This window comes from Typopeltis vanoorti, chromosome 10 (assembly GCF_054136105.1).
Source record: "Typopeltis vanoorti isolate ZY-2024b chromosome 10, IOZ_Tvanoo_1.0, whole genome shotgun sequence".
Classification (NCBI taxonomy): Eukaryota; Metazoa; Arthropoda; class Arachnida; order Uropygi; family Thelyphonidae; genus Typopeltis; species Typopeltis vanoorti.
Genome location: NC_143558.1, coordinates 93992485 through 94017036, shown reverse-complemented (window position 1 = coordinate 94017036; position 24552 = coordinate 93992485). Strand labels below are relative to the sequence as shown.

Genomic DNA, 24552 nt, shown 5'->3' with positions numbered 1-24552 from the left:
ACCAACACTTGGGATTTAGACCAGTGTTCTCTGCTCTACACACACACACACACACACACACACACACACACCCCAAGCGCATTTATCCAGTCAATGCAATATGAGTCTCAGGTCTGTTGTCTCTGCTTGAAACAGCACTCTCTGATAAGTTTTAAAAGAGGTATACTGTGAGTAGACATATCGATACAAAACTAATAATGGAAAAAACTCACGTACAAAGATTATTTAATAGTATAATTTTCGCCTGTGGGTCACAGGCATCTTCAGTACATTGAGCTCAAATTAAACAATAGCTGACAATTCCAAAAGCGCCACCTAAGTAGCTGGTGTAAGATAACTAAAAAGGTCAATAACTTTCCTTAAAAAAAAAAAAAAACAATACAATAAAAGTTTCACATGTTTCTTTATAAAGGCGTTCCATGAGGAACTGACTTTTGTGAAGAACTCTTGTCTTTCTCCAATGAACTCTGTCTAGTGAAGATGGCATGTTCTGCCAGTCCAGACTTTTCAGGTTTAAAGTATTCAATATAAGATTGGTGTTCTTCTAGCCGAATAGAGGCAGATCTTCCTGTTTGTCCGAAATAAGATAATCCACAAGAGCATGGAATCTGGTAGGCACCTGGATGATTAAGATGTGGAAGCTTGTCCTTAGGAGAAGTGAGAAAGATGGAGATTTTTCTAAACGGTCGAAAGGCAACAAAAATATTCAGTGGTTTTAAAACTTTTGCTATACGTTCACTGATGCCTTGTACATAAGGGATAGGAATGCGTGTTATTTCTTCTGTGTTTGAAGAGGAAGACACATTAATTATATAATAAAACATAAGACACATGAAGCATTTCTTATAACCATTAAATAATGGTTATAAGAATTGAAGCTTGTCCTTGTCCTAAGGACAAGCTTCCACATCTTAATCATCCAGGTGTCTACCAGATTCCGTGCTCTTGTGGATTATCTTATTTCAGACAAAACGGGAAGATCTGCCCCTATTCGGCTAGAACACCAATCTTATATTGAATACTTTAAACCTGAAAAGTCTGGACTTGCAGAACATGCCATCTTCACTAGACACAGAGTTCATTGGAGAAAGACAAGAGTTTTTCATGGAACGCCTTTATAAAGAAACATGTGAAACTCTACTTCATTCTCCTAACTTAAACAGATCCGATGGCTTACGTCTGTCCCCTTTATGGGAGATAGTACTTTACAAATCAGCTAAATCTTTCCTAACTTTTTATTGTATTGATTTTTTTTTTTTTTATAGGAAAGTTATTGACCTTTTTAGTTATCTTACACCAGCTACTTAGGTGGCACTTTTTGGAATTGTCAGTTATTGTTTAATTTGAGCTTAATGTACTGAAGATGCCTGTGACACACAGGCGAAAATTATACTATTAAATAATCTTTGTACGCGAGTTTTTTCCGTTATTAATTTTGTATCAGCACTCTCTGATGGTTGGATCTTATCTACTATCAGGCATTCACAACTGTAGTTGGTACATTCCAGTTGCTTGCTCCCAGTCTTTATGTTGAAACATATAAACTATGCTCATTTTGATACCAGCAGAGCTGCTTTTGCAATATCTATTGCTATCAAAAACTTATCTCATGTGGATAGTTTTTTTGTGATGTTAAAATTTGTATAAAATCCATCCAACAGCTAATATACCCCTTTGGTCTATATATTAAAGAGTTATTCCAGTCTTTAGACATCATGGTAGAACAACACTGTGCATATGCAACAAAACATTCTACCTTGCAGTTTATCTCTGTGCAGTCTAAGGAATCTATCTTTTCTTTGATATCTGCTCATTTAAACATTAACAGAACAGAATGCTCAGATTTTCTGCCAATCTACAACAGTTAGTTCAAAATCAGAATTCCTATCCAGAGTCTGCTGTTATTTTACCTAGACATTGTGAATAACTAATTGGAACTTGCTGGACTGTAGCAACTGTACTGTGTAATTGATGATGAATGATACACATCACCTGAAAAAAATATCTACCTAGAATGAATGCAGGAAGAAATTGATATTAATATTCAAAATATAAACAGAGCATAGTGTTTTTCAAACAGGTTTGAAAATAAAATAGCAAAGGGATGCAAAGAAAATAGCAAAATATTTGTTCTTTTCGATAGGACTTAAAGACAGAAAAGTAAAATATCATATTAAGACTTAATAAAATAGAGATTAACAATCAGATTGACTTTAACATATTAACATAGAAGAAAACGGAAATGATAGGAAATGAATTTGTTAGATGATGCTACTGGATAAGATTTTTTCTGAAAAAAAAAAAAAAAAAAAAAAGATAAGTATCCTAAGTAATTGTATTTCCTCCTCTTGTAGGCACATGTTATCAAAAGAAGATCTAACTCAGTCACTTATTATGTGTCAGCCTATTCTGTATGCATATTCATTCAGTGGCCCTCCAGAGGTAAGCTAATTTTAGAATTAGTGAAATGCATGTCATTTGAAACCATCACATAATGCAATTTTGAAATATAATTTTCTTCTTTACATAGCCTGTCTTATTAGACACAAGTAGCATTCAGCCTGATCGTATCCTACTTATGGACACTTTTTTTCACATTGTGATTTTCCATGGAGAGGTAAGCATATTTTGAAATAGTACTAATACATATTGTAATATCATATTAATATGATTCTCAAGCATTACCAACAACTGTATTATTTATAACCATTATATTAGTTGAAGTCCTATTTGAATTTTTATAAAATTTTATAATTAATAAAAATAATTTTTAAATCATAAAATTGATTACACTGATTTATATATTTCATTTGAAAATGTACCCTACTCACAGTGCGTGTGCGCGCGCGCACACACACTATATACATTTTGTTACTTTGATGTTGCAGTGGCATACACATACACTGTTTGGAAAGAAGTCAGCAGACACCGTAGTGTGAGGAACAAATAGCCATGGTGCTCACCTCGGGTTTCATGGCTGTTTGTTCAGCAGTGACTGCAGCAATCTTAAAATGCATAATACGATAGCAATCAATGGGAATTTTGGACCATCCTTTCTTTGGGCGGGTAATGAGGTCCTGACTGTTGTGGGGTGGACGTCCCTTGACCTCACCCGATGCTCTGGTTTATTCCACAGATATTCAGTAGGATTGAGATAAGGGCGAATGATATAATCACGTAATCACAAGAAAGATATTTATTTAACCAAATATTTCGGTCTGGAAATAGCAGACCATCGTCGGTGGTATTACAAGAACAGTTTAAAAAAATATACAAGCTAGAATACTAACAATAGATCGTTGAAATTAGAACATGCCGCGTGATGTTATATCACTAAGTATGAAACGAAATATTTTGAAGTAGAAACATGATTGAATTTGCTATTAAAAAAAAAAAATTAATGAGTAATCTTGATTAGGCTTTCCCAGATTTTTGATATAGATATGCAGTCATTACGATTCAGGTTGGGATGATGGAGCAAGGCCTCCACGCTTTCCTTGAACAAACGTTCGAACCTATAACGGGATCTATGTAAGAGGCGCGTTTTGGACCAAAGGATGCTGTGGTCAGTTTCAATCCCGTGTTGAGCCAAACCAGACTTTTCAGGTTTATTGTGAAGAATGGATGATTGATGTTCTTGGATTCTTTTTTCAAGAGGCTTTTCTGAAAAAAGTATTCAACGTCTTCTTACATCTTATAATCCTCCACAAAAACAAAGATTCAATACGTCGAGTACCTATTCCTTATATCTCCGGTATTTCAGAACCTATCGCAAGAATTTTGAAGAAATATGATTTAACAGCTACATATTCTCCTATTAACAAATTGTCTTCTCATTTTCCTTCTCCTAAAGACAAACGCTCAACTTTATCTCTTCCTGGAGTTTATCAAATTCCTTGCAACTGTGATCTCTCTTACTTTGGACAGACTGGACGTTCTCTTGAAAAAAGAATCCAAGAACATCAATCATCCATTCTTCACAATAAACCTGAAAAGTCTGGTTTGGCTCAACACGGGATTGAAACTGACCACAGCATCCTTTGGTCCAAAACGCGCCTCTTACATAGATCCCGTTATAGGTTCGAACGTTTGTTCAAGGAAAGCGTGGAGGCCTTGCTCCATCATCCCAACCTGAATCGTAATGACTGCATATCTATATCAAAAATCTGGGAAAGCCTAATCAAGATTACTCATTAATTTTTTTTTTTTTTTTTTTTTAATAGCAAATTCAATCATGTTTCTACTTCAAAATATTTCGTTTCATACTTAGTGATATAACATCACGCGGCATGTTCTAATTTCAACGATCTATTGTTAGTATTCTAGCTTGTATATTTTTTTAAACTGTTCTTGTAATACCACCGACGATGGTCTGCTATTTCCAGACCGAAATATTTGGTTAAATAAATATCTTTCTTGTGATTACGTGATTATATCATTCAGTCTTATGTCGCAAGTATCCTTAAAACAACAAACTGAGATAAGGGCAGTCAAGTGTAGTGACATTCATGTCCATAAACCATGCAGTTACAGCAGTAGCTTTATGACACGGTGCCTTGGTCAGTTCCATAAAAACACCACAATGTAGGAAGCACTGAATTGTTCAGAATGTTCAGATATCTCTTGAGTTCAATGTCCATGGTACCACAAACAGAGGCCCAAGGCGAAATCAGGAAAAACCGGATTATACTATCACATCGCTACCTCCAGATTTCATGGTTGAGGTTAGGCACTCTGGTAAGAGATGTTCACTGGGCATCTGTCCATCTGCTCGGTGTGTGTCTGTTGCCTTCTTTTCAGGCAATGTATGACTAAAATAGTAACTGCACTCATTGATGAAGCAAGGGCAGTTGATTAAAATGTGAATGATGGTTTGTCTGGTAGGAAACATATTTTTGCTACATAATAAGCACACATAAGCAAGTCATTATCCCTCAATAGGAGCATGTAAGATGACTGACTTATGTAGAGATGAGAAAGAACAACTTCTCTTCCTCTTTATAGTCCCTGCATAGACTAGACCACCACATAGCTTGATTTGATAATCCACGGGGGCATCCGTTGACTGCTTTATAAGCAGTGTGTTTATCATATTAATCATATATATGATTAAAAAAAATTAATGACTAGGAGCTGAGAGATACCAAAGTAGAAAAAAATATTATTTAGTATTTGAGCACACAACTAGTTTTGTCTTCTTAGTTTTCTGGTTTTTGTTTCCTTTTTTTGCATGCGTGTGTGCATTGGGTATATGTACAAAAACATATACTTTGATCTTCAAAATGAGTACATCTCACAATTTTTCCACTGCACAAAATCATGCAAATTTAGCTTCTCCCCCCCCCCAACAAAGCTCTTGCTGGCATTGTTCTGCTATGCATAGGTGCCATAGCAACAATATATCTAGATATATCTAAATAGTTAGATAATTATTTAGATATATATATTTAGATAGATATATCTAAATATATTTCACAAGTACAGCCATTCTGGTCTTGCAGACCATGCTCTGGATATATGCCACAGAATACGGTGGAAGAAGGCTACAGTAATACACCGCAGCAAATACAAATTAGAAAGACTATTTATGGAATCAGCCTCAGCCCTAAGAAACTCTCCAAACCTCAACAAATTTGGATGTATGCGACTGCCCCAAATTTGGGAGGCTTACATCAGCAGACCTTCAGCCCAATGGCCAAGAACATCTACTTAGCCTGCTAGAGGGCACCATCAAGACTTTTAGGAGAATAATAGCTTCATCTCTTCATTCTCAGTTACCATGTTGTAGTGCCTACGTGCATGTGCCTTTTTTTTGTAAGTTCCTTTTGAAAATGGCAATGTGACGTTGCCGAAATATTGGAAATATTGCGAAGAAAAAAAAGTGCAATTTAATTTATATTCATATCTACGTTGTTCAATTCCTTAAGTAATTTAATAAGGAATAACCAACGTATAAGCCTGTCTACGAGAATCAACATCATCCACGGAGATACGATCACACGGAAGGCCTGCCAATACAGCAAAATGGAGTTGAAGCTGTCTAGACAATTAAATTGTCTAACTTTCCTGAAATGCTGCCGGGATAATAAGGTAATCCCGAACTGTGTCAAATTCAAGCACCGTTTTGTTTCACAAAATGCTCTCCGTGTATATATATATATATATATATATATATATATATATATATATATATATATATAACCACGCTAGCTACGCATTGCTTCGCGAACAAATCGCCGCCACGCGGTTTCTCTTAGCGAACATCAAAAGCTATTCGTGCCTTCGAAGATGAGCTTTCATTCACTTTAAATCATGAACTTTGGTCTATTTTACATGACGTCTCATGTACTGCTGCAGACAAAGAATTTGAAAAAATACGAGGCCGACAGATGAAAAAATTCGAAAAATTAAAAAAGAACTCTACCGTTAATCCAAAACTTGCTACCAACACCGTAATCAACCTTTCTTCAGTCACCCTGAAGCACTCAACACACTTTCACGTGGCCACAACTTCACTACTGCTCCCAGAAAAATACCTAGTGAGGATATTATGATCCAGATCAAACGGGGAATCCTTCCATATCAAATCGCCAACATTGTAAGACTGGATGTAGCTTGTGTCCTCTCCAAAGCAAGACCACCAAAAACCAACATATCCAACAAGGAATATAAAGCTCTACAGGAAATGAGGAATAATAAAGAATTAGTTATCACCAAAGCGGATAAGAGGAAATGCAACTGTAGTATAGTACTTAACCAAAAGGACCACACTGGTAAGCTTAATGCTCTTCTATTAGATCGGGCTACTTACCTCCCTATCGAATACAATCCCACCAACTCACAAATTAGAAAATTTCACAGGCTCCTTAAGAAAGTAACTTCTTGGCCTGTAGAAGTTACCAACAGATTAAAGCCATTTACTCTATATCCCCCTGTATTTACGGACTCCCAAAAATACATAAAGAAAATGTGCCATTACGTCCCATAGTGGATGGCATTGATTCCCCCACATACAAATTAACTAAACATTTGGCCAAAGAGTTCACACTTTATACTGGCAACACACCATCACACATAAAAAAAACTCAGCCCACTTCAATTCCAGTAACCACATCTTCTGCTGACAGCCAAGTTTCACTAATGCCTGCAACTTGTGGTGAGATTGCACTGACTAATGCCAAAAATTCTTCCCTCTTATTTCGAATGCTTCTTGCATTTATATACAAAAATTGCAGATTTCCTTTAATTCTTGTACCAGCTTTAGAACTGATATACATTCTACTAATTTCAGTAGTCCCATGCCGATTTTTATCCACTCTATTCTGCAATTTATTCTGCGAATAAGGATCAACAAATATACAATCACTGCATAAGTTTCTCCCTCTTACACTCAACCTTTTCAATTTTAGTTTCCCTGCTCAATTACTTCAACTTGTTCAGAAAACAGTAACTTCTTCAATCACTTTTGCCTTCAAACACACTCCAGACCTCTTTTATTGCACGTTCTTGCAATCATATCAATCATTATCATCGCTCGTCTACTCGTAATTGTCAAAACGAGGCAACACACACACACTATACCCCCCTTTGACACTTTCTTCTTTATGTATCTAACAATGTTCTTAAATCTTTTGCTACCCGATTTTTACTACCACTCAGGTCATTTGTACCCACCATAACTATCATGTTTTCTGCATCATGCCCTCTTTATTGCTAAAGTCGCTCTCTCTATTGTTCCGCCAGACAAGCACTCCTCAGGCATACTGCTCCACATATCCTTAATTATTGAATCACCACATATATTATACCACTGGTAACTTCATTCAAATCCAAGCATCACTCACGTCCTCATTTTCTACACTATTCAGCATAACTCTCCCAGTTCCATTACTTTCCCTCAACTCTTTTACTTACTTCCTCCCTTACTCCCTCACTTTCACAACATCTCATTTCTTCTAGACCTCTTGTGCTTTCATTCTGTTGACTCCCAATCACTTCCATACTATCCATTACTTAATCATTCACCAGAGTCTCTCCCTTACTTAAACCTGTTCTAGTTACGTCAGCTAAAGTAATCTCCATAGTCCTAATTTCTCTATTCGACCCATTTCACTCAGTCTTAATATCCTGAACCTCCTTACTGAGCACTTCCAACAATTCTTCTTGCAGGAGATGGTCACTTTTCATTTTCACAAACTCCTGCCTTCCATTCCTAATCGCTCTAATCTATCTACACACTTTTCACATATGTTAATGTTTTCATTCTTCTCATTTATCCAAACGGTTCACAGATCTTTAACATTTTTCAGTGCATACCTGTAGCAGTTTCCACAATGCATCCACTGTGAAAAATCCAAGGCAGAGCTAGACTTTCGTACTGAAGTCTTCCATGCTGCTGACATATGTTTCTTTATGGACGCCATCTTTAGACGCTGAAGTGATGAAACAAACAAGTAGCGAAAACATAATATTAACAAAGTTTCAAAGATAACATCACTGAAGGGCACTTGTATCCAACTGAAGCACAATTTGAGACAAAAAGCCTCACTATACTTTAATTTAAAACACTTTTTCTAGTATAGCTCAAAGCGACTGCTACATTCACTTGTGACACTAGCACCACCACCCTAACTCTGTACAAACATGAAGCTGTGGGTTTAACTCCTACAGTGGCATGGATGCTTCTGAAAGTATTTAGGTGCACTTGATTTTCTTCACCCAGCATAACACACTTTGCTTTATTAGAGAACGAAATTTACTTGAAAAAAATACCATTTTAGGTTTAGGTTTTAGAGCTGCATTTAATGTAAATCCACCCACAAAGTACATTTGAACATACAGTATATAAGTACTGTGGTTGGCTAAGGCTAAGAGTTTTCATTAACAAAATAATTCTTCCTTGGCTTTATAAAATTTGATGAAATTCAGTTAAACCATTTTAATGACAAAAAATTAGAAAAGAAAAATTGTCTTTCTTTTAGCTAAAGTTTGGACTTTTTACTTTAAGTTAGCCACTTAACATTTAACACACTTGCAGGTGGCAAATGGTGACTAATGTCTACTGTGTGTTTTGTTAGTTTAAAACATTCTATATTGAATATTCATTTTATAAAAGAGGACATTTAATTTTAATGATATAGTTCTACCACACACACACACACACACACACACACACCCTTCCATAAAAAAATATAGAATTATTCATTTGGTAAAAATTAAAATTCAGACACAAAGTTATTTTATGTTATTGTTATGAAATTTACTTCTATATCTCCCAGAATTATAAAGACTTATTATTATTATTTATTTTTGATTTCTGTTTACCTGAAGACAATTGCCCAGTGGAGAAAATCAGGTTATCAGAATTCTCCTGAACATGAGAATTTCCGTCAGCTTTTACAAGCGCCAATAGATGATGCTCAGGAAATTCTTCAAACACGTTTTCCTATGCCTCGCTATATTGATTGTGATCAAGGTGGATCTCAGGTATGTATGCTAAAATTAAAAATAAATAAATAAATAAATGTTGCACCCATTTAAAAAAATAATAAAAATTTAAGTAGAACATCATTCAGGTATGAATACCAGCCTTAGCTTTACAAATATTATGGGAGATGAATTAAAACATTTTGAAGTGTAGGGAAACCTTACAAATTGAATGGCAAAATGTGAGTAGATTGCTAAGAGGAATGAGGAAGTTGTGTGTGATGACACATATACTAGACCTCCATGATGTTTTTAAGAAGTTAAGGAAGTGGTCCTGGAGGGGTGGCTGGAATCATACAAAAGATTTCTGGCAAGCAGTATAATGAGATAACCCAGAATAATGTGCATAAAAGTAGCTAAACAAAATTGTTCCAAACGGTGCTGTCAAAAAAGGAAGGGAGGTGCCTCAAAAGAAATCAGATATAACAATGAAATAGGTTATATAATAATAAAGATTGAGGATATTATGGATATCCAGAGAAATCTGAAAATTACTATACAGTTAATCCAGTTTAGAGTGCCTATGTATTGCAGTGAGTATGATGCATTCTGTAAGCTAGAATGATACCATCTGGGATATGATGAACATTCTTAAGAGCATTTCAGCTGAAGGTTAGTTAACAGAATACTCCTTCCAGATGGGTTTCTTAATTCCTTTTCCCTGTATAACATACAAACTAGCCAGAGAATACACTATTCAGAAACACAGCAGATTACATAGATAACATTAATTATGTTTATATGAAGCTAAAGGTGAAAGAACTCCAGTGTATCTTGTTGAAAACTTTTTATTTTTCTTCATTTCAGTAGTCAAATCTAACTGCCTTCATCAGGGAAGCATGCAAAAAACTGAAGAGATGTTGACTCGTTGACTGCCAATTATGAAAACCCATATTTGACTGTCCATGTTAGGACTTGACTCCAAGTTATCTTTTCATCAGCTACAAATTATCATTTAGTCTGCAACAATCAGTATGACAAACTAAAAGATAATTTGTAGCTGATGCAGGTGTTTGAAATAGGGAAATATGAAGATTGGCCTGTGGAATGATTATAGTGAAATTGAACTAAATACTTTTTTTTATGAGCAAATAACTGAGAGAAGTAACACAACAGATTTGTGAAATAGAAAAATTGCAACATCAGAAGTATACTAACATGTTTTCAGAGCTTGTGTGTTTATACTGTACAAAGTTTCTAAACTTGCTGAAATTGGGATCATCCAGCTCATTTGAAGCAAGCAGCACCAAGATTGTGATTACTATAAGTTGCTTTCTTGTAAGTGTAATCTCATTTTTCTGCAGGAACTGATATATAAAATAACTTGTGAGATATCTCATAGATAGCATATATAAAAGAAGTATTTATCCATACACTAGCTATGAGATTATTCAATTCTTGTTTTGTTTACTATATAAGTTTATAGCCACAATGGGGGGGAAGAATAACAGGGATTATGTTTTTGAAGAGAAAATACTAAGAACATTTTAGCAGCATTGGCAAATTGATAACCACATTATGATAGTTGCACAGTGATGTTATTGCAATATTGATGCCACTTGTTTTAATGCATTTGTCTTGAGGTGTATTTTTCTTACTGGGTCCAAGTGGTCTTCCTGTACATGTTTTGATCTCCTAGCATGGTAGATATCTTTTGTTTATAGTCCGTCATGTCTAATGTTACAACCGTATTCTTTCTATAAACTGAGAAAAATACTGCAAACTCTCACTATATATATATATAACAATTTGTAGTATTAACTTGGAATTGGGATCTGTATATTTTTATATATACTGACTATAACTGAGACTAGAATAACAATTAAATTTATTCAAAATGCGACATGTTTCATTGGATTGTCCGACTTCTTCAGGCGTGGGAACATAGAAAGCAAATAAACACTATAAGAAACATCGTATCACTATAAAAACGACTATTATAAAATTCAGTTAGCTTTGAAATGATGTAGCTACAGTCCGTGTTGAAATTCTATTGTTAAGCAGCTGTGTGCGTCTGATTTCACAAGTGTGTCAATATTGGATAGCAGAGCTGAAAGAGTCCGGTAGATTATAGCTAAGGTTATTATTTATGTGATGCGGGTCCATAAAAATTTCCTTAGACTCGACTATGTGGCGCTCCACCTCTTCACGGCATATATAGAAGGTTTGAAGTTGTTGTCCAATTTATCTCATGTTGACAGCCTTCATCATTTGTGTTTACTGAAAACAGTACATGGCTTGACAGGGTACTTGCTCTAGTTCTTTTGTAGGCAATGTCCCTCTGGTGTTCTTCTAGACGTAGGAGGATGGATTTTTCAGTTCGGCGATAGTATTGCTTCCTGCAGTTACACGTGATTTTGTACACTCCTGGGAATTGTTGATGGTTGTGAGCCTGTTTGTATTTGCTTAAAATCGATCTTAGTTTAGGAAGAGTAGAGAAACAGATTTTTATGTTGAACTTTTGTAAAATTCTTCTTAGTTTCATGGAGAGCGAGCTGATATATGGTAAGGAGATATAACCTTTGGGGTTGTCTTGTGTTTCTGAGTTGTTTTGATGGCGGCAGTAGTTTTCGACGAGTAGCCATTACTTGTGAAGGTTCTTTGTAGATGTCGTAGTTCATTTTTTAGCTCTTCATCATCTGACAGTATAGATCTGGCACAATGTGCTAGAGTTGAGATGATACCCACTTTCTGTGCAGGATAGTGATGTGATATCTGTGTGCATAGATTTTCTAAAGATTGAGATTTTAATAGAATCAGATGTCTTAGTAAGTCTTACGTCCAAGAAGGGAAGAGATCCATTTTCTTCAATCTCCATTGTTAATTTGATATCTTGGTGGAAGTTGTTTAAATGATTTAAAAAAGACTGAAGGTTATCGGTGCCATGTTCCCAGATAAGAAATATATCATCTACAAATCTCAGCCAAATTTTTGGTTTAAGAGTAGCTGAGGAGATTGCCTTTTGTTTGAAATCTTCAAAAAAGATGTTAGCCAATATAAGAGATGGGGGACTGCCCGTTGCCAATCCCTTATTTTGTTTGTAAACTTTTTTCTCGTTATTGAAAGTAGCTGGAGTGAACGCAATATTGATAGCAAGGAAAACATCATTTTTGAAATCTTGTTCTTTAAAATATCTAGAACCTCTTGAGTTGGAACGTTTGTAAAGGGAGCCACCACGTCAAAGCTCACCATGATATCTGAAGGCTGGAGTTTTGAATTTTTGATTTTTGAGACTAAATCTGTTGAGTTTTTTATATATGAAGAAGAATTTCCTGTAAAATCTTTTAAAGATGAAGCCAGAAACTTAGATAAGCTGTAGGTAGGCTAGTCAATACTATCTACAGTTGGTCTCAGTGGGCAGTTTTCCTTGTGTATCTTTGCGAGACCATATAACCTTGGGATGAATGGATGTAAAGAGCGAGCGTCAAGGCGTATGTTTCGTGGAAGTTCTGTGGCTTTTTGTAAGAGGTTGTTTGTTTTGTTATGTATCTCCCTCATTGGATCTCTCTCAATTTCCATTTATGTATCTGACTCTAATAACACCAAGATTTTTTCATGGTAATTGTTTTATTTAGCACCACAGTTGTATTGCCCTTGCCAGCTTGTATGATAACGATGTCTTTGTTATTCTTAAGACTTTTTATGGCTAGCCTTAAAACATCTCCAAGTGAGATGCTGTCAGATGGAGGTCTTGCATTGTTAATCACAAGTATTGCTTCCATGCAAAGTAAACTGGCATCTACGACAGGAAGTAGTGATGCAGCTTTCTCCATCTTAGTTAAAAACATTTCTTTGGGAATAGTTTTAGGCGCAAGGACAAAGTTGAGACCTTTTTCAAGAATTTGTTCTTTGTTATGATTTAGGACATATGACGATTGGTTTATCACTAATTTTTTAGTTCTTCCATGAAGATTATTAGGGGTTGGTTGTTCTTGTGTTATCTTTAGCGAATTAAACTTTCTGATAAGCTTATGTATGTTTAAGTTTGAGATCATAATGCCCGATGTGTACTTATTTCTTGAATGTGATTCCATGACACACAGTCTAAGGAGGTCGCTAAATGGTTTTCTAAAGATGATTTTGAGAAAAGAGAAGAGCTAAATTATGTCTGGTATCGTTAATCCTCTCTCCTATAAGTTCTAGTTTTGCTTTTTGGTAGATTCTGTGTGCTTTTTCACTGGTAATGGCTTCTCTGAATTGTGAGAATTTAGGAATAATAGAAGAGAACTTACAATGTTGCCTATATATATATATATAGGCATTTATGCAAAAAGTAAAAGTATGGGTTTAAGTATCTAAAGACTATTGGAAGCATAAAGTTCACCAGAAAGTGGTTGAGAATGAATCCAGAATCCAGATTGAGAAAAGCTTGGAATGTAATATACACCCGATATAACAGTGGTTGAAAAAAGTGAAAACAAGGGTGTTAAGTTTATCAAAATATCAGTATCAGGAGATAGCCAGATTGATGACAAAGAAAATGAAAAAATTGCCAAGTATCGCGATTTGCAAGTCAAAGTTGAACAAATGTGGCAAAAGAAAACGAAAGTTGTTCCCATAATAATAGGTGCTTTAGGCGCCATCCCTAAAACATCGATAAAACATCTAGAAGCACTCAAGTTAGTTGGATTAAAAATTGGGCAGCTGCAAAAGGCTGCTTTGTTCGGCATAGCATTCATTTTCCGAAAGTTATTCCACAACTCATAGGCCCTTGGGTAGAGCTTGAATTAGTGAAATACAACCAGCCTTTTACTTAAGACTGAGGAAGCAAATCAAGCTTTGACGAATATTATATATATATATATATGACTTAATTCTTCTCAAAACTCATATTTGTGGTCTCTAGTCTTTGATCAACTATTTTATTTTTAATAACTCAAATTTGTATATGAGATTTAATGTTAGATTTCCTTCATATTGTGTTCCTTACAGTGAAGATGGTGTTCACCTTTTTCTTATACCTCATTTTGCATCAAACTGTTTTCCTATACCTCTTTCAATTTTAACTACTGACTTCCAACTTAGGTTTAGGCTGTATATTACATTGCATCATACAAGGTATATCCAGTTTACATCATATAAGTGTAGAGTTTTGAATAACATTTTTTGCACTTTATCATATGATTTTGTATATCTACAAAACAAATACACATCCTTGTTTTTTCCCTATGATTTTTCAACTCAAAAAATTTTCTTCATGAAAATTTTGTATAGTTTTTTTCTTAAGCTTTTCTCAAAGTATGCATACCTGGAACACACTATAAGGTAATTCTGCTATAATTCTTATAATCACCTTATTTTTTAGGTAGTTACTATAGGAGTTGTGTTCCAGTCATCCTCATGGAATTGAACCTTCTGAACAGACCATCTGAATTATACAATGTAGCCACTGTAAAATTGCTATACCTCTATATGTATAAGCATTTCTCACTGAATATCATCTATTCTATTCTTATTGAATATCACTAACTTTCAATGTGTCAAACAGTTAGATGATATTCAATGAGAAATGCTTATAAAGGTATAGCATTTTACAGTGGCTACCTTGCATAATTCAGATGACCTGGTCAGAAGGTTCAATTCTATTCTTTTTCCATTTCAAGTATTGATATGAGAGCCTTTGTAGCTCATTTGATGACTATGGACACCTTTTGGTTTGAAAAACCAGGTATGAATCTCATATGTGATTCAGAGAACTTTATAGGGTCTTTTCAGCTGAAGGCGAATTAGCTAGATTAATAGAGAGGTGGCAGGGTTTTACTTTTTGAAAATTTGGGTTTTTCATCCCATGAGATAAATCCAGAGAATACACAAAATTGACAGAATAGCAGACTGCAGATAGATTAATCTTCTTATCAGAGCATTAATTCTCTCTCTCTCCCCTCCCCTGGAGCCATGTTGCTTGGTCATAATAGGTCACTGAGCTTAACCGTCGGGGAAGATGAGATGAACTCTCAGTGATCTATCATGTACTTCTAATTGCATTTCTCTTTAATATTTCTGTTCTTATTGATCACCTCAGTTAAGTTTTTTAAAATAATTACTCCAGACATCCAGATTCATATCTTCAGTTTTTTACTGCTTTATCATTCATCCCTTTTAGTATTCTTTCCTACATTACTGAACTTTTCATTTGCCCCCAAAACTTGTTGCCACCTGCATGATATTTAGCTTCTAAAGCATTGCCCATGACTTTTAAATACATAGCCTTATATTTTTCTCTGTCTTTGCTAATAAGCATACATTTTATTTTCTTGCTAGGAACATTTAATATAATTTTCTTCTTTTTCATGACTCTTTTCTTTTACTTCTTGAATCCACCATGCTATTGTTCTGAATTAAACAAAAATTAAATTTACGTTTCCTTCAGACTTAACATGGGCTTGCAATTTTGAATCAATTATTGATGTACCAGAATGTACTAGACTCTTGTAAATTTCACTGAAATGTTACTAAGCTGAGAATCTTTCATTTAATATGTGATATTATAAAGTATTGAGAATTGCTAAACTGCTTAAGTGTAAGTACTTATAAATTGCTGGGTGAAAGAGATAATCCGATCAAATAGAAATGGCCAGAATCGAAACATGTGCATCAAAGAGTACAGGTGCACCCTTAGTAAGTAAGTAATTCCCCCCCCCCCCCTCATGCACGCAGAAGAGTAGGCTAAGATTTCCGTGTGTGGCGTACAGTACTGGCGACATGAGGTGATGCTGAGAAAATGGGAGGAGTAATCGATGACATGGAGTGAACGTGGGGCACGCAATTTAAAAAGTCATGCAGCGCCGAGGAAGCTCTCTTGTGCGGAGTTGCACTCCAGAGTTTTCGGGCAGTCTTGCTGATGTGTATGTAGTCTCCTCGTGGCGTCCCCTCATTCTTTGCGGAATCGAGACAAGGACGGATGAACTTTGCCGTAGAATTCCCAATAAATTACCGGTCGGCGACCAGCCCAACAGAAGGTATTCGTCGGTGCTTACAGAGATGTCGTTATGATGTTGAATGAGTTCACCATGGAACAACGTCTACCTGTTTTCGGCAGCAGAAGTAAGAGCAGACTGAAACCTTGAAGAATACCTCGGAGAAGGCAAAAGGAACGTGGTGTCGAAAGAAATTGTCCAGACGAGATATGTAAAGTGCCCAGATAAGTCCCCAGTAATTGATAACGTACAATCCATGTTTTATTATGTATATATGTGTATTAGAAGAATGTATATAAATTTTAGGAAGGACTTTAGAGAAAATTTTCTTTGTATGATAAAGTAATAATGAGAATTTTGAGTATTTTGTTAAGTAAATTAATCAAGAGCACGTGCTGCCTTAGAATTGTCTTTTAATGATAGAAAAGTTATGAGAGTGTTGTGAGAAGAAATTGTACAGTGCATGAAGCTAGTCTAGTTATTCAGCTAATAATTGTCCTTAGTATTATAGAATAAGTGTGATTTTTCAAGTGTAAATTGTAAGCATTAACTGAAGTTCTTTGTCATGCAGGCTAACATAGATATTGAGAATCTAAGTAAATTAGTGCTCATTCATTAGCAAATGCAGATTGAATATTAAGAGTGAATTCATAGTATGTACAATGTTTCAATTGAATTTAATGTTTTGTTTCTTTTGTCTAACTAATGACTTGCCTGATTTTCTTCTCTGTTGCACTTGCTCATAAATTACGGACCACAGCGGGAGATTAAATTATAGAGAGGCTACGACTGCAAACGTAACTCTCAGTAACATAAGATTGTATGCTAAACTGTGTTCTGGCTCCTCGATTCTACACTATCTGTTAATCTAGGATTCAGGGTGGCGCAGTGAAAATTAAATTTTCCCTGAATCCGAAAAAGGAATCAGAACCAGTGTGAGACAAAGGAATAGGTATCTGCCATTAGTAATTCCTTTGTCCCACAAACCACTAGCATCGTTCTTGTAAGTATAGATCGGCCAAGAGAGATATTGAAGTTAAAAGAATTAAGTTTGAAGATATAAAGTTTAAGTCTGCACGGTTAGCCTAGTGGCTATGCGCTTCGCAACCATATGCCTGGGGAAGGAGTGTCCTAGGTTCGATTCCCGTTGGTGACGTGAGGAGCTGAAGGATCTTCCTCAGCCATAGCCAAGTTAGCCAGTCTTGGGCATGGACAGCAGGGTTTTTTCCTCAGTTTATTCTGGGGTTTTTCATCCCGCAAAGCAGGCAAACTGGCCTTGAGAACTTAACACTACAGCCAATAGGATATACTGCGGCATAGGGCTGACCACCTTATCCTGTAAACGGATTGAGGCCCGATGATCAGTGGACCCTCGACACCGCAAGGTAAAAGAGGGTATAAAGATGATGAATTAATGAATGAACGATATAAAGTTTTAGTATAATTAAGAATAATCAAGAGATAAAGATAAGAGAATATAGAAATATAGAGCAAAATAATAGCAATTAAAATAAGAGTTTAAAAATTAAAAAATACACTATGCTTGCAAACTGTTTTCACCGCTGCCTACCTGTCTAAATCAGTTTTCTTCAGAGTTTGCCACATAGAATTTGTACCTGACTCTGCATTGATAATTCTGTTTGGTTGGAAATATCTGGATTTGAAAGCCAGACATCTGAAGGTGAATTAGTCTTATTATGGAGCTGCTGGAAGAGTTTTTCTTTCTAGAGAGTTGGATGGTTATGTGAAGCCACCTTATTTGACTATGACAGGCTATTGAACTTGATTTGTTAAGGAGAGGATAAGATATTATTAGTAACTGTTTTACTCATATGTTCACTGGCATCCTCAAATGCTGTATGATCACTCCGATGCTCATTGATGTGCCACACCAGGCCTTGCCGTGTAGTCCTGTTGTATGCTTTTCTGGAGGCTTCAACTCTCTGAAGATCAGTCACGCCACACACACCATCCATCCATCTCATTGACAGACTGGTCTTCCTCTTTCTCCAGGAATTTTCCTTCTGTTAATGTTCTGAGAAGTCTTTCCATCCTTTCAATGTGTCCAAAATATTTAAACTTTCTTCTATAAATATCCTTAAGGAGCAGCCTTAAAGTTCTACTGAACTTTTCTAACACCCATTCATTTGTATGCCTTTCAGTATACGATATCCTCAACAGCTTTCTGTAATACCACATCTCAAAAGCAGCTATCCTTTTCTTATTTGACTTGTTTAGGTTCCACGTTTCACATCTATAAATCGCTGTTGGAAAAACACCTGCATGCAAAATCCTCAACTTTGTTCACCTGGAGATAGATCCATCCTTCCAGATTTTAGATAAGTCTCTGACTGCTGTTTTAGCCATTATTAATCTTCTTGTGATGTCTTCTGAAAAGCAATAATTCACATTAATATTGGATCCCAGGTACTCGTACTTGCTGACTTCCTCAATTCTCCATTAAGGTACACTTGTTTCTCAAGAGCTTCCCTGTTTGTATTTCCTTTGAGAACCATTATCTTTGTTTTGATAGAATTGAGTTGATCTCTGTTATTTCTGATCTTGTTAACTTTATCAAGAATTTGTCCTAGTTCTTCCTTGTCATCCTGTCTTGAGCTCATCCAGTGCTTCATGCATGTCCTCCACACATATACTAAACAAGTGAGGAGAAAGTAAACATCCTTGCCTAACTCCTTTTCCAACCTGAAGCCAATCAGTTAATCCAACACCTGGTCTTAACATGGTTTCTTGCTCCCTGTATAAGTTGGCTACCAACCTGGTAGTATGTTTTTGAGGAAAACCCATTCTTTTCATTACTTCCCACAGTTTCCCATGCTGAACATCAAAAGCTTTAGAGTGGTCTTTCTTTATATTTTTGTATGATCTATCTAAGGCAAAGGATCTGATCTCTGGTGCCCTTACCTTTCCTAAAACCTGCTTGTTCCTTGGGCATCTCTGCCTCAATCCTATTTAGCATGATCTTTAATAATATTTTGCTTGCATGAGATATTAAACTAATAGTTCTATAGTTCTTGCAAGCCTTCATATCTCCCTTCGTATGTAGTGGTATGAAAACCAACTTCTTCCAGTCTCTAGACCATGATCCTGTCTCCCATATCCTTGTAATCAATCTATGAAATATTCTTATCCTTCCATCCCCTGTGGCCATAATTAACTCTGCTGGGATTCCATCTGCACCTGGAGCCTTACTGCTGTTAAGCTGCTTAACTGCTCTTTCAACTTCATGCTTAAGTGGAGAAGGTTTCATTGTACAGTTCCTCACAGTATTCTTTCCATTTGTTTTTGATTTCCAATTCTTCTGTTTCCAATGTAATGCGCCATTCCTTTCTTTAATGACATTCAGTTTGGTCTTAAACTTGTGATTTAGGTCATGAACTAAATAAAACATCTTTTTATAATTCTGCCTCCTCATCTGGAACTCTCTCTCTTCACATTTATTAGTATAAAACTTTTCCTTGTCCTACTTGATGGCTCTTCTAACTTCTGTATGAAATCTCTTATATTCTTCAGTCCCTGTGTCTTTGTTTTTCTAACTGCCTTCTTTTGATTAGTTCTCATGTTGAATCTGATATCCATGGATCTCTTGGTCTTATTGGGCTGAGATACTTCATGGCTATATCCTGTATTATCACCTTGACTCCTTCTCAAAGCATTTCTGGTGAGTTCTCCTCATTGGTCTCCAAAAAATCATCTAACATCCAGTCTAGTGAGATGTGCTGGCTTGGAAGTCTTCAAAGTCTTAGTCTTACTTTGGCTTTTGCTAGCTGATGGTCTATACCAAGCCTTCTCCAGGACAAGCATGCACATCAGAGATGCTTGTCTTCCACTGCTGGAAAGCCAGGATGTAATCAATCTGGTGCCTTAACCTATCAGTGTTAGTTATCCACGTATAGGTCCATCGTGGATGTTTCTGGAAGCAGGTATTGGTAATAACTAATCTGTTAGCATGGGCAAATTCCAACAGTCTTTCACCACAGGTGTTACATTCACTCAGACCAAACATGCCATACTCTGGACTCCCATACTCTTTCCCACTTTTGCATTTAAGTCCCCTAAGATATAAAGTATATCTCTCCTTGGTAGGCAGTCCAAAACAGTCTGTAAGTTTTCATAGAATTCCTCACTCTCTTTCATCAGGCCTATCCGTGTGGACCACGATTGATACATTGGTAGGCTGAGCCTTATGTCTAATAGAAAGTATCCTATCATTAATGGGGTTTCAACCAAGAAGACTTCGTCTCAGCTGTCTTCAGTATCACAGCTACCCCATGATGCTTTGAGTCACAATCTAAGTAAACAACTAACTTATCATCCTGTCTTTTGAAGTGACCTTCTCCATTTCATCTGGTCTCTGTAATTCCCAGAATGTCAATTTCATACCTATCCATTTCTTTACAGAGAATCTCAAGAGTACTTATCTATAACCCAAACATTCCATGTGTCTATGTAAAATTCCCTTCTAAGATTAATCCTATACCTTCTGTGTTCCTCATTCACAATATCACTGACTTTTGTTGAAGACTGTAATATACTTCTCGAACAGGACCCTCTGCCTAAGCCCTGAGCATGGCTCTGGTTATTTTGCGTGACAACCAATGCAGCATGAGATGTATTATAAGGCACAACAATATTAGCATTGGAGTGAAGTCACTGCAAGAAGAAAGTGGTAGGGTTGCAGCTTTCCACATAAGGTGAAATGAAATAGCAAAATAAGAAAGATTCACCCATAGTAGCCCTCGAATACTCTAATAGCTTTGGGAGGAAGGAGCAAGAAGGAAAGAAGAAAGGGGCAGGACCAGTCTACAGATAATATAACAGATGTATATTACGTGAAGTAAGGCATGGTCCAGCATGAGGTGCCTCTGGTTTGCCTTCCTGTACTCACTAAAGTGAGCCCTTGAGGAAGTAACTTTTGCCTGCTGTTTTAATCTTCAAAATTTGATATTCAAAAATTTATGAGCAGAATAATTTTAAGGTTGTGTAGACCAACCAACAGACTTCGGGTTCAAATCCTACTGTGGACATGGATGGTTGTGACTGTCCCTAGATGGCAGGTGAATTTCATCACTTGGTGTGTAAGACCACCACCCCCCACTTATTGGAGGAGGCCTGAAGTGGCTTGCAGAAATTCTGTTTGGTCTTTAGAGCAAGGTTTTCAGATTATTTAAAGAATACAAAAAAAAAAAGTAATTTTTTAAGACAAATCTTATAAGCTTGTCCAGAGCAGGCTTTTACAAATGCTCACAGTGGGACTCAAACCCATGACCTGTTGGTTGGGGAGCAAGCATACTATCCACTATTAAATTAAGAAAAGAATAGAAAAAAAAAATATTTGGTCTACTTGCAGTACTGATATACTACAAGTAGATGAAATATATATATGTAATGCTTACAACTGTTCATGACTGAGTCACATAACAAATTTAATCAAAATGGGAAAAAAAACAGGTAAAGAATTGTTTAAGGGTCATAGATAATTGGGAGCAAACCTCTGCATAGCCTGTAAAGACAAGTTAGTTAATTTCTTTTGAAATGAACTAACTTGATGAGGACTGATCTAATGCCCAGTCCTCATCTACTTGTAGTACATCCCATTACTAGGCATCTCTACCTGCATACTGAATGAATGAGGTTGGGATGGCAACTTAGAATTTAGCCAACCAAATTGTATTCTGTATTGGCTTAAACCAAAAGGCAATGATGGCACAACAAGATGAAATATCATGCCAGTTGAGGCATTACCGCTAGTTTAATACCCAGTTAAACAGGTCCCTCCCTTTTGCTAATGTCATGGTTAGGGAAACCAGACCAAACAACAAAAAAGGGTCAACTACTACTACAAACTCGGCATCAGCAGAATTCAAGAAGAGTGTCATCAATGTAAGAAGTATTATTGGAAAGAAGCAGAATTGGCAGAAAATTAGAGAAATACCATTTCAACATAATTGATATTACCAAAACAACACAAGTTAAATTCTTCTAAATAACACTTAGCAGATGTTATATTCAGACAGTAATGATCAGGGAAAGGAAAGAGTAGTTTAATATTCAAGACTAAGCACTGAAATAATCTCTTGATATAACAGGCAGTTTCAAGTAGAGTGATGTGAGCACACATGAAAACTGAGAAGTTGGGAAGTGAGACTTAATTTGTGTCTATTGTCTCAAACATTCTATGAAGGAGGAAATGGAGTCATTAGAGAAGGCAACTTTTATGAAAATGTTGGCCCTTGTTAGAGATCTAAACAGCAGAGTAAGAAATAACTACTAGGCATTTTCTAATGACCTTAACACATGAGAGGATATATCACAACAGTTGCCATGTATTAATGCTTGAAAAGCTGGTAATTATGTGATTTGGGAAAAGCAGTATGGGAAGGCTATTCGGAAGAACACAGGTACATGAATGAAGAAAGAAGATGAAAAGCTGGACTGTGTACTAATGTTGACCAGTGGCTGCTCATGTTCTTATGCAGTAAGAACTTTCCACCACTATTCTTCCACTTAAGAGAAATACAGTATTATAAATAGAAGATTATATGGAAACATGAGATAAAAATGACCTAATGCTTCCTTTTGTAATATGACACATTGTTATTTAGTCTTCCCTCATAGTATCATATATTACACACAATATCAGTAATTATAGGTGGGGATGGCCTTTGCTTGACTGAGTGGATATCATATTCACTTTTAACTCTCACAGGCTAAGAATTCAAATTCCAGTGAGAGCCTGAACTTTTTGTTGAACTCTACATATCTACTTCATCCATGCACATTTAAAAAGTATGTTAGAGTTTATGTTGTCTAGCTAGTCACTTCTGAAACTAGAATCAGAGGTTTGTTAAAGACTCTCTGCTATAATGAATTGAAGAATTATATTAAAATAATATGTACATCCATATTCCTTGCATCATTAAGAAGTCTATCTTTTCTTTACAGGCAAGATTTTTATTATCCAAGGTTAACCCATCTATCACACACAATACTTACAGCTGGGGTCAGGTAGGTGTTTTTCAAAATTAATATTGTGTAGCTTAGTGTTGTTAGCATTGATGTGTACTGTTTTATACAAAAAAAAAATTCTTTATTTTCTATATTTTGTCATTTTTGCAGTATTCCTCATTTCTAATCACAATTGATAAGCAACAGTCGTATCAGCTGCAAAATACATAAAAACTTTGATTGCTACTGACAGGCTTGGGGTTCATATTCCATTGTGATCATGTGAATGCTTGTAAAAACACCTTCTGGCTTTGGAAATTTTGAGTTGTCAGCAGTGACAAATTCCTCCAGATAGTTTTTTGTATTCAGCGAGACACTTCTATATCTTTAGGATAGTGTGTGTGAAGTGACAAAAACAAAAATCATGTTTGGTTGTATTAGGGAAAAAGGTTATTATCATTAGAAATTAATAAAAATAAAAAAAAAAAATTTTTTTGTGTGTCCTCTCCTTACTCCAATCAATCACATTGATTGGAGTGAGGAGAGGACACACGGGAGGAAGGAATTGGATTTTATGCGGTTATTAAGGGATAACTATCTGCGACAGCATGTAATGGAAAATATTAGAGGTCAGAGAGTGCTTGACCTAGTAATTACATCTGAGAATTTGGCTGTAACAAATATGACCACATTGCCACCAATCGGTGAGAGTGATCATAGGGTCTTGACTTGAGAGGTGGCTAAAGGTGTAGAATTTTCAATTAAGATGGTACATGTGGAATTATCGGGCTGGAAAGTATGACAAGCTTAGGAGTTTGATTGGTTCAGTGCCATGGCATGTACAACTGCAAGGACTAGAAGTTGATAGTGCATGGGAGGTAGTTAAGAAGTGTTTGCATGAAGCAATGGCTGACTGTATACCTAGAGTCCAAATAATAAATCAAGTAGGGGTTAAATGGATGAATAACACCATTAAGCTTGAGCTGCAAAAACAGAAACAACTATGGAGGGAATTTAAGGAGAAAGGTGACTGGCAGGCACACCTTTCTGGCGCAGGCCAGAAGGGTAACGAGTGTGGTAAGAAAAGCAAAAAAGGATTACGAACATTGGCCATGCAGGCTGAAGTGAATCCTAAACAGTTTTTTAGATATGTAGCAAGTAAAAGGAAAAATGTACATGGCAT

General features: G+C 36.0%; 1 protein-coding gene across 4 annotated transcripts in view; it reads left to right on the top strand.

Moving 5' to 3' along the window:
• Sec23 (transport protein Sec23) overlaps positions 1-24552 on the top strand; it is a 410761-nt gene that overhangs the window by 359250 nt on the left and 26959 nt on the right. For all 4 annotated transcript variants that reach the window (XM_090398784.1, XM_090398783.1, XM_090398782.1 and 1 more), the window contains exons 16-19: positions 2355-2442; positions 2531-2617; positions 9331-9486; positions 23367-23429. In XM_090398784.1, coding sequence (XP_090254910.1) covers positions 2355-2442; positions 2531-2617; positions 9331-9486; positions 23367-23429 — 394 coding nt within the window. The remainder of the gene's footprint in view (positions 1-2354; positions 2443-2530; positions 2618-9330; positions 9487-23366; positions 23430-24552) is intronic.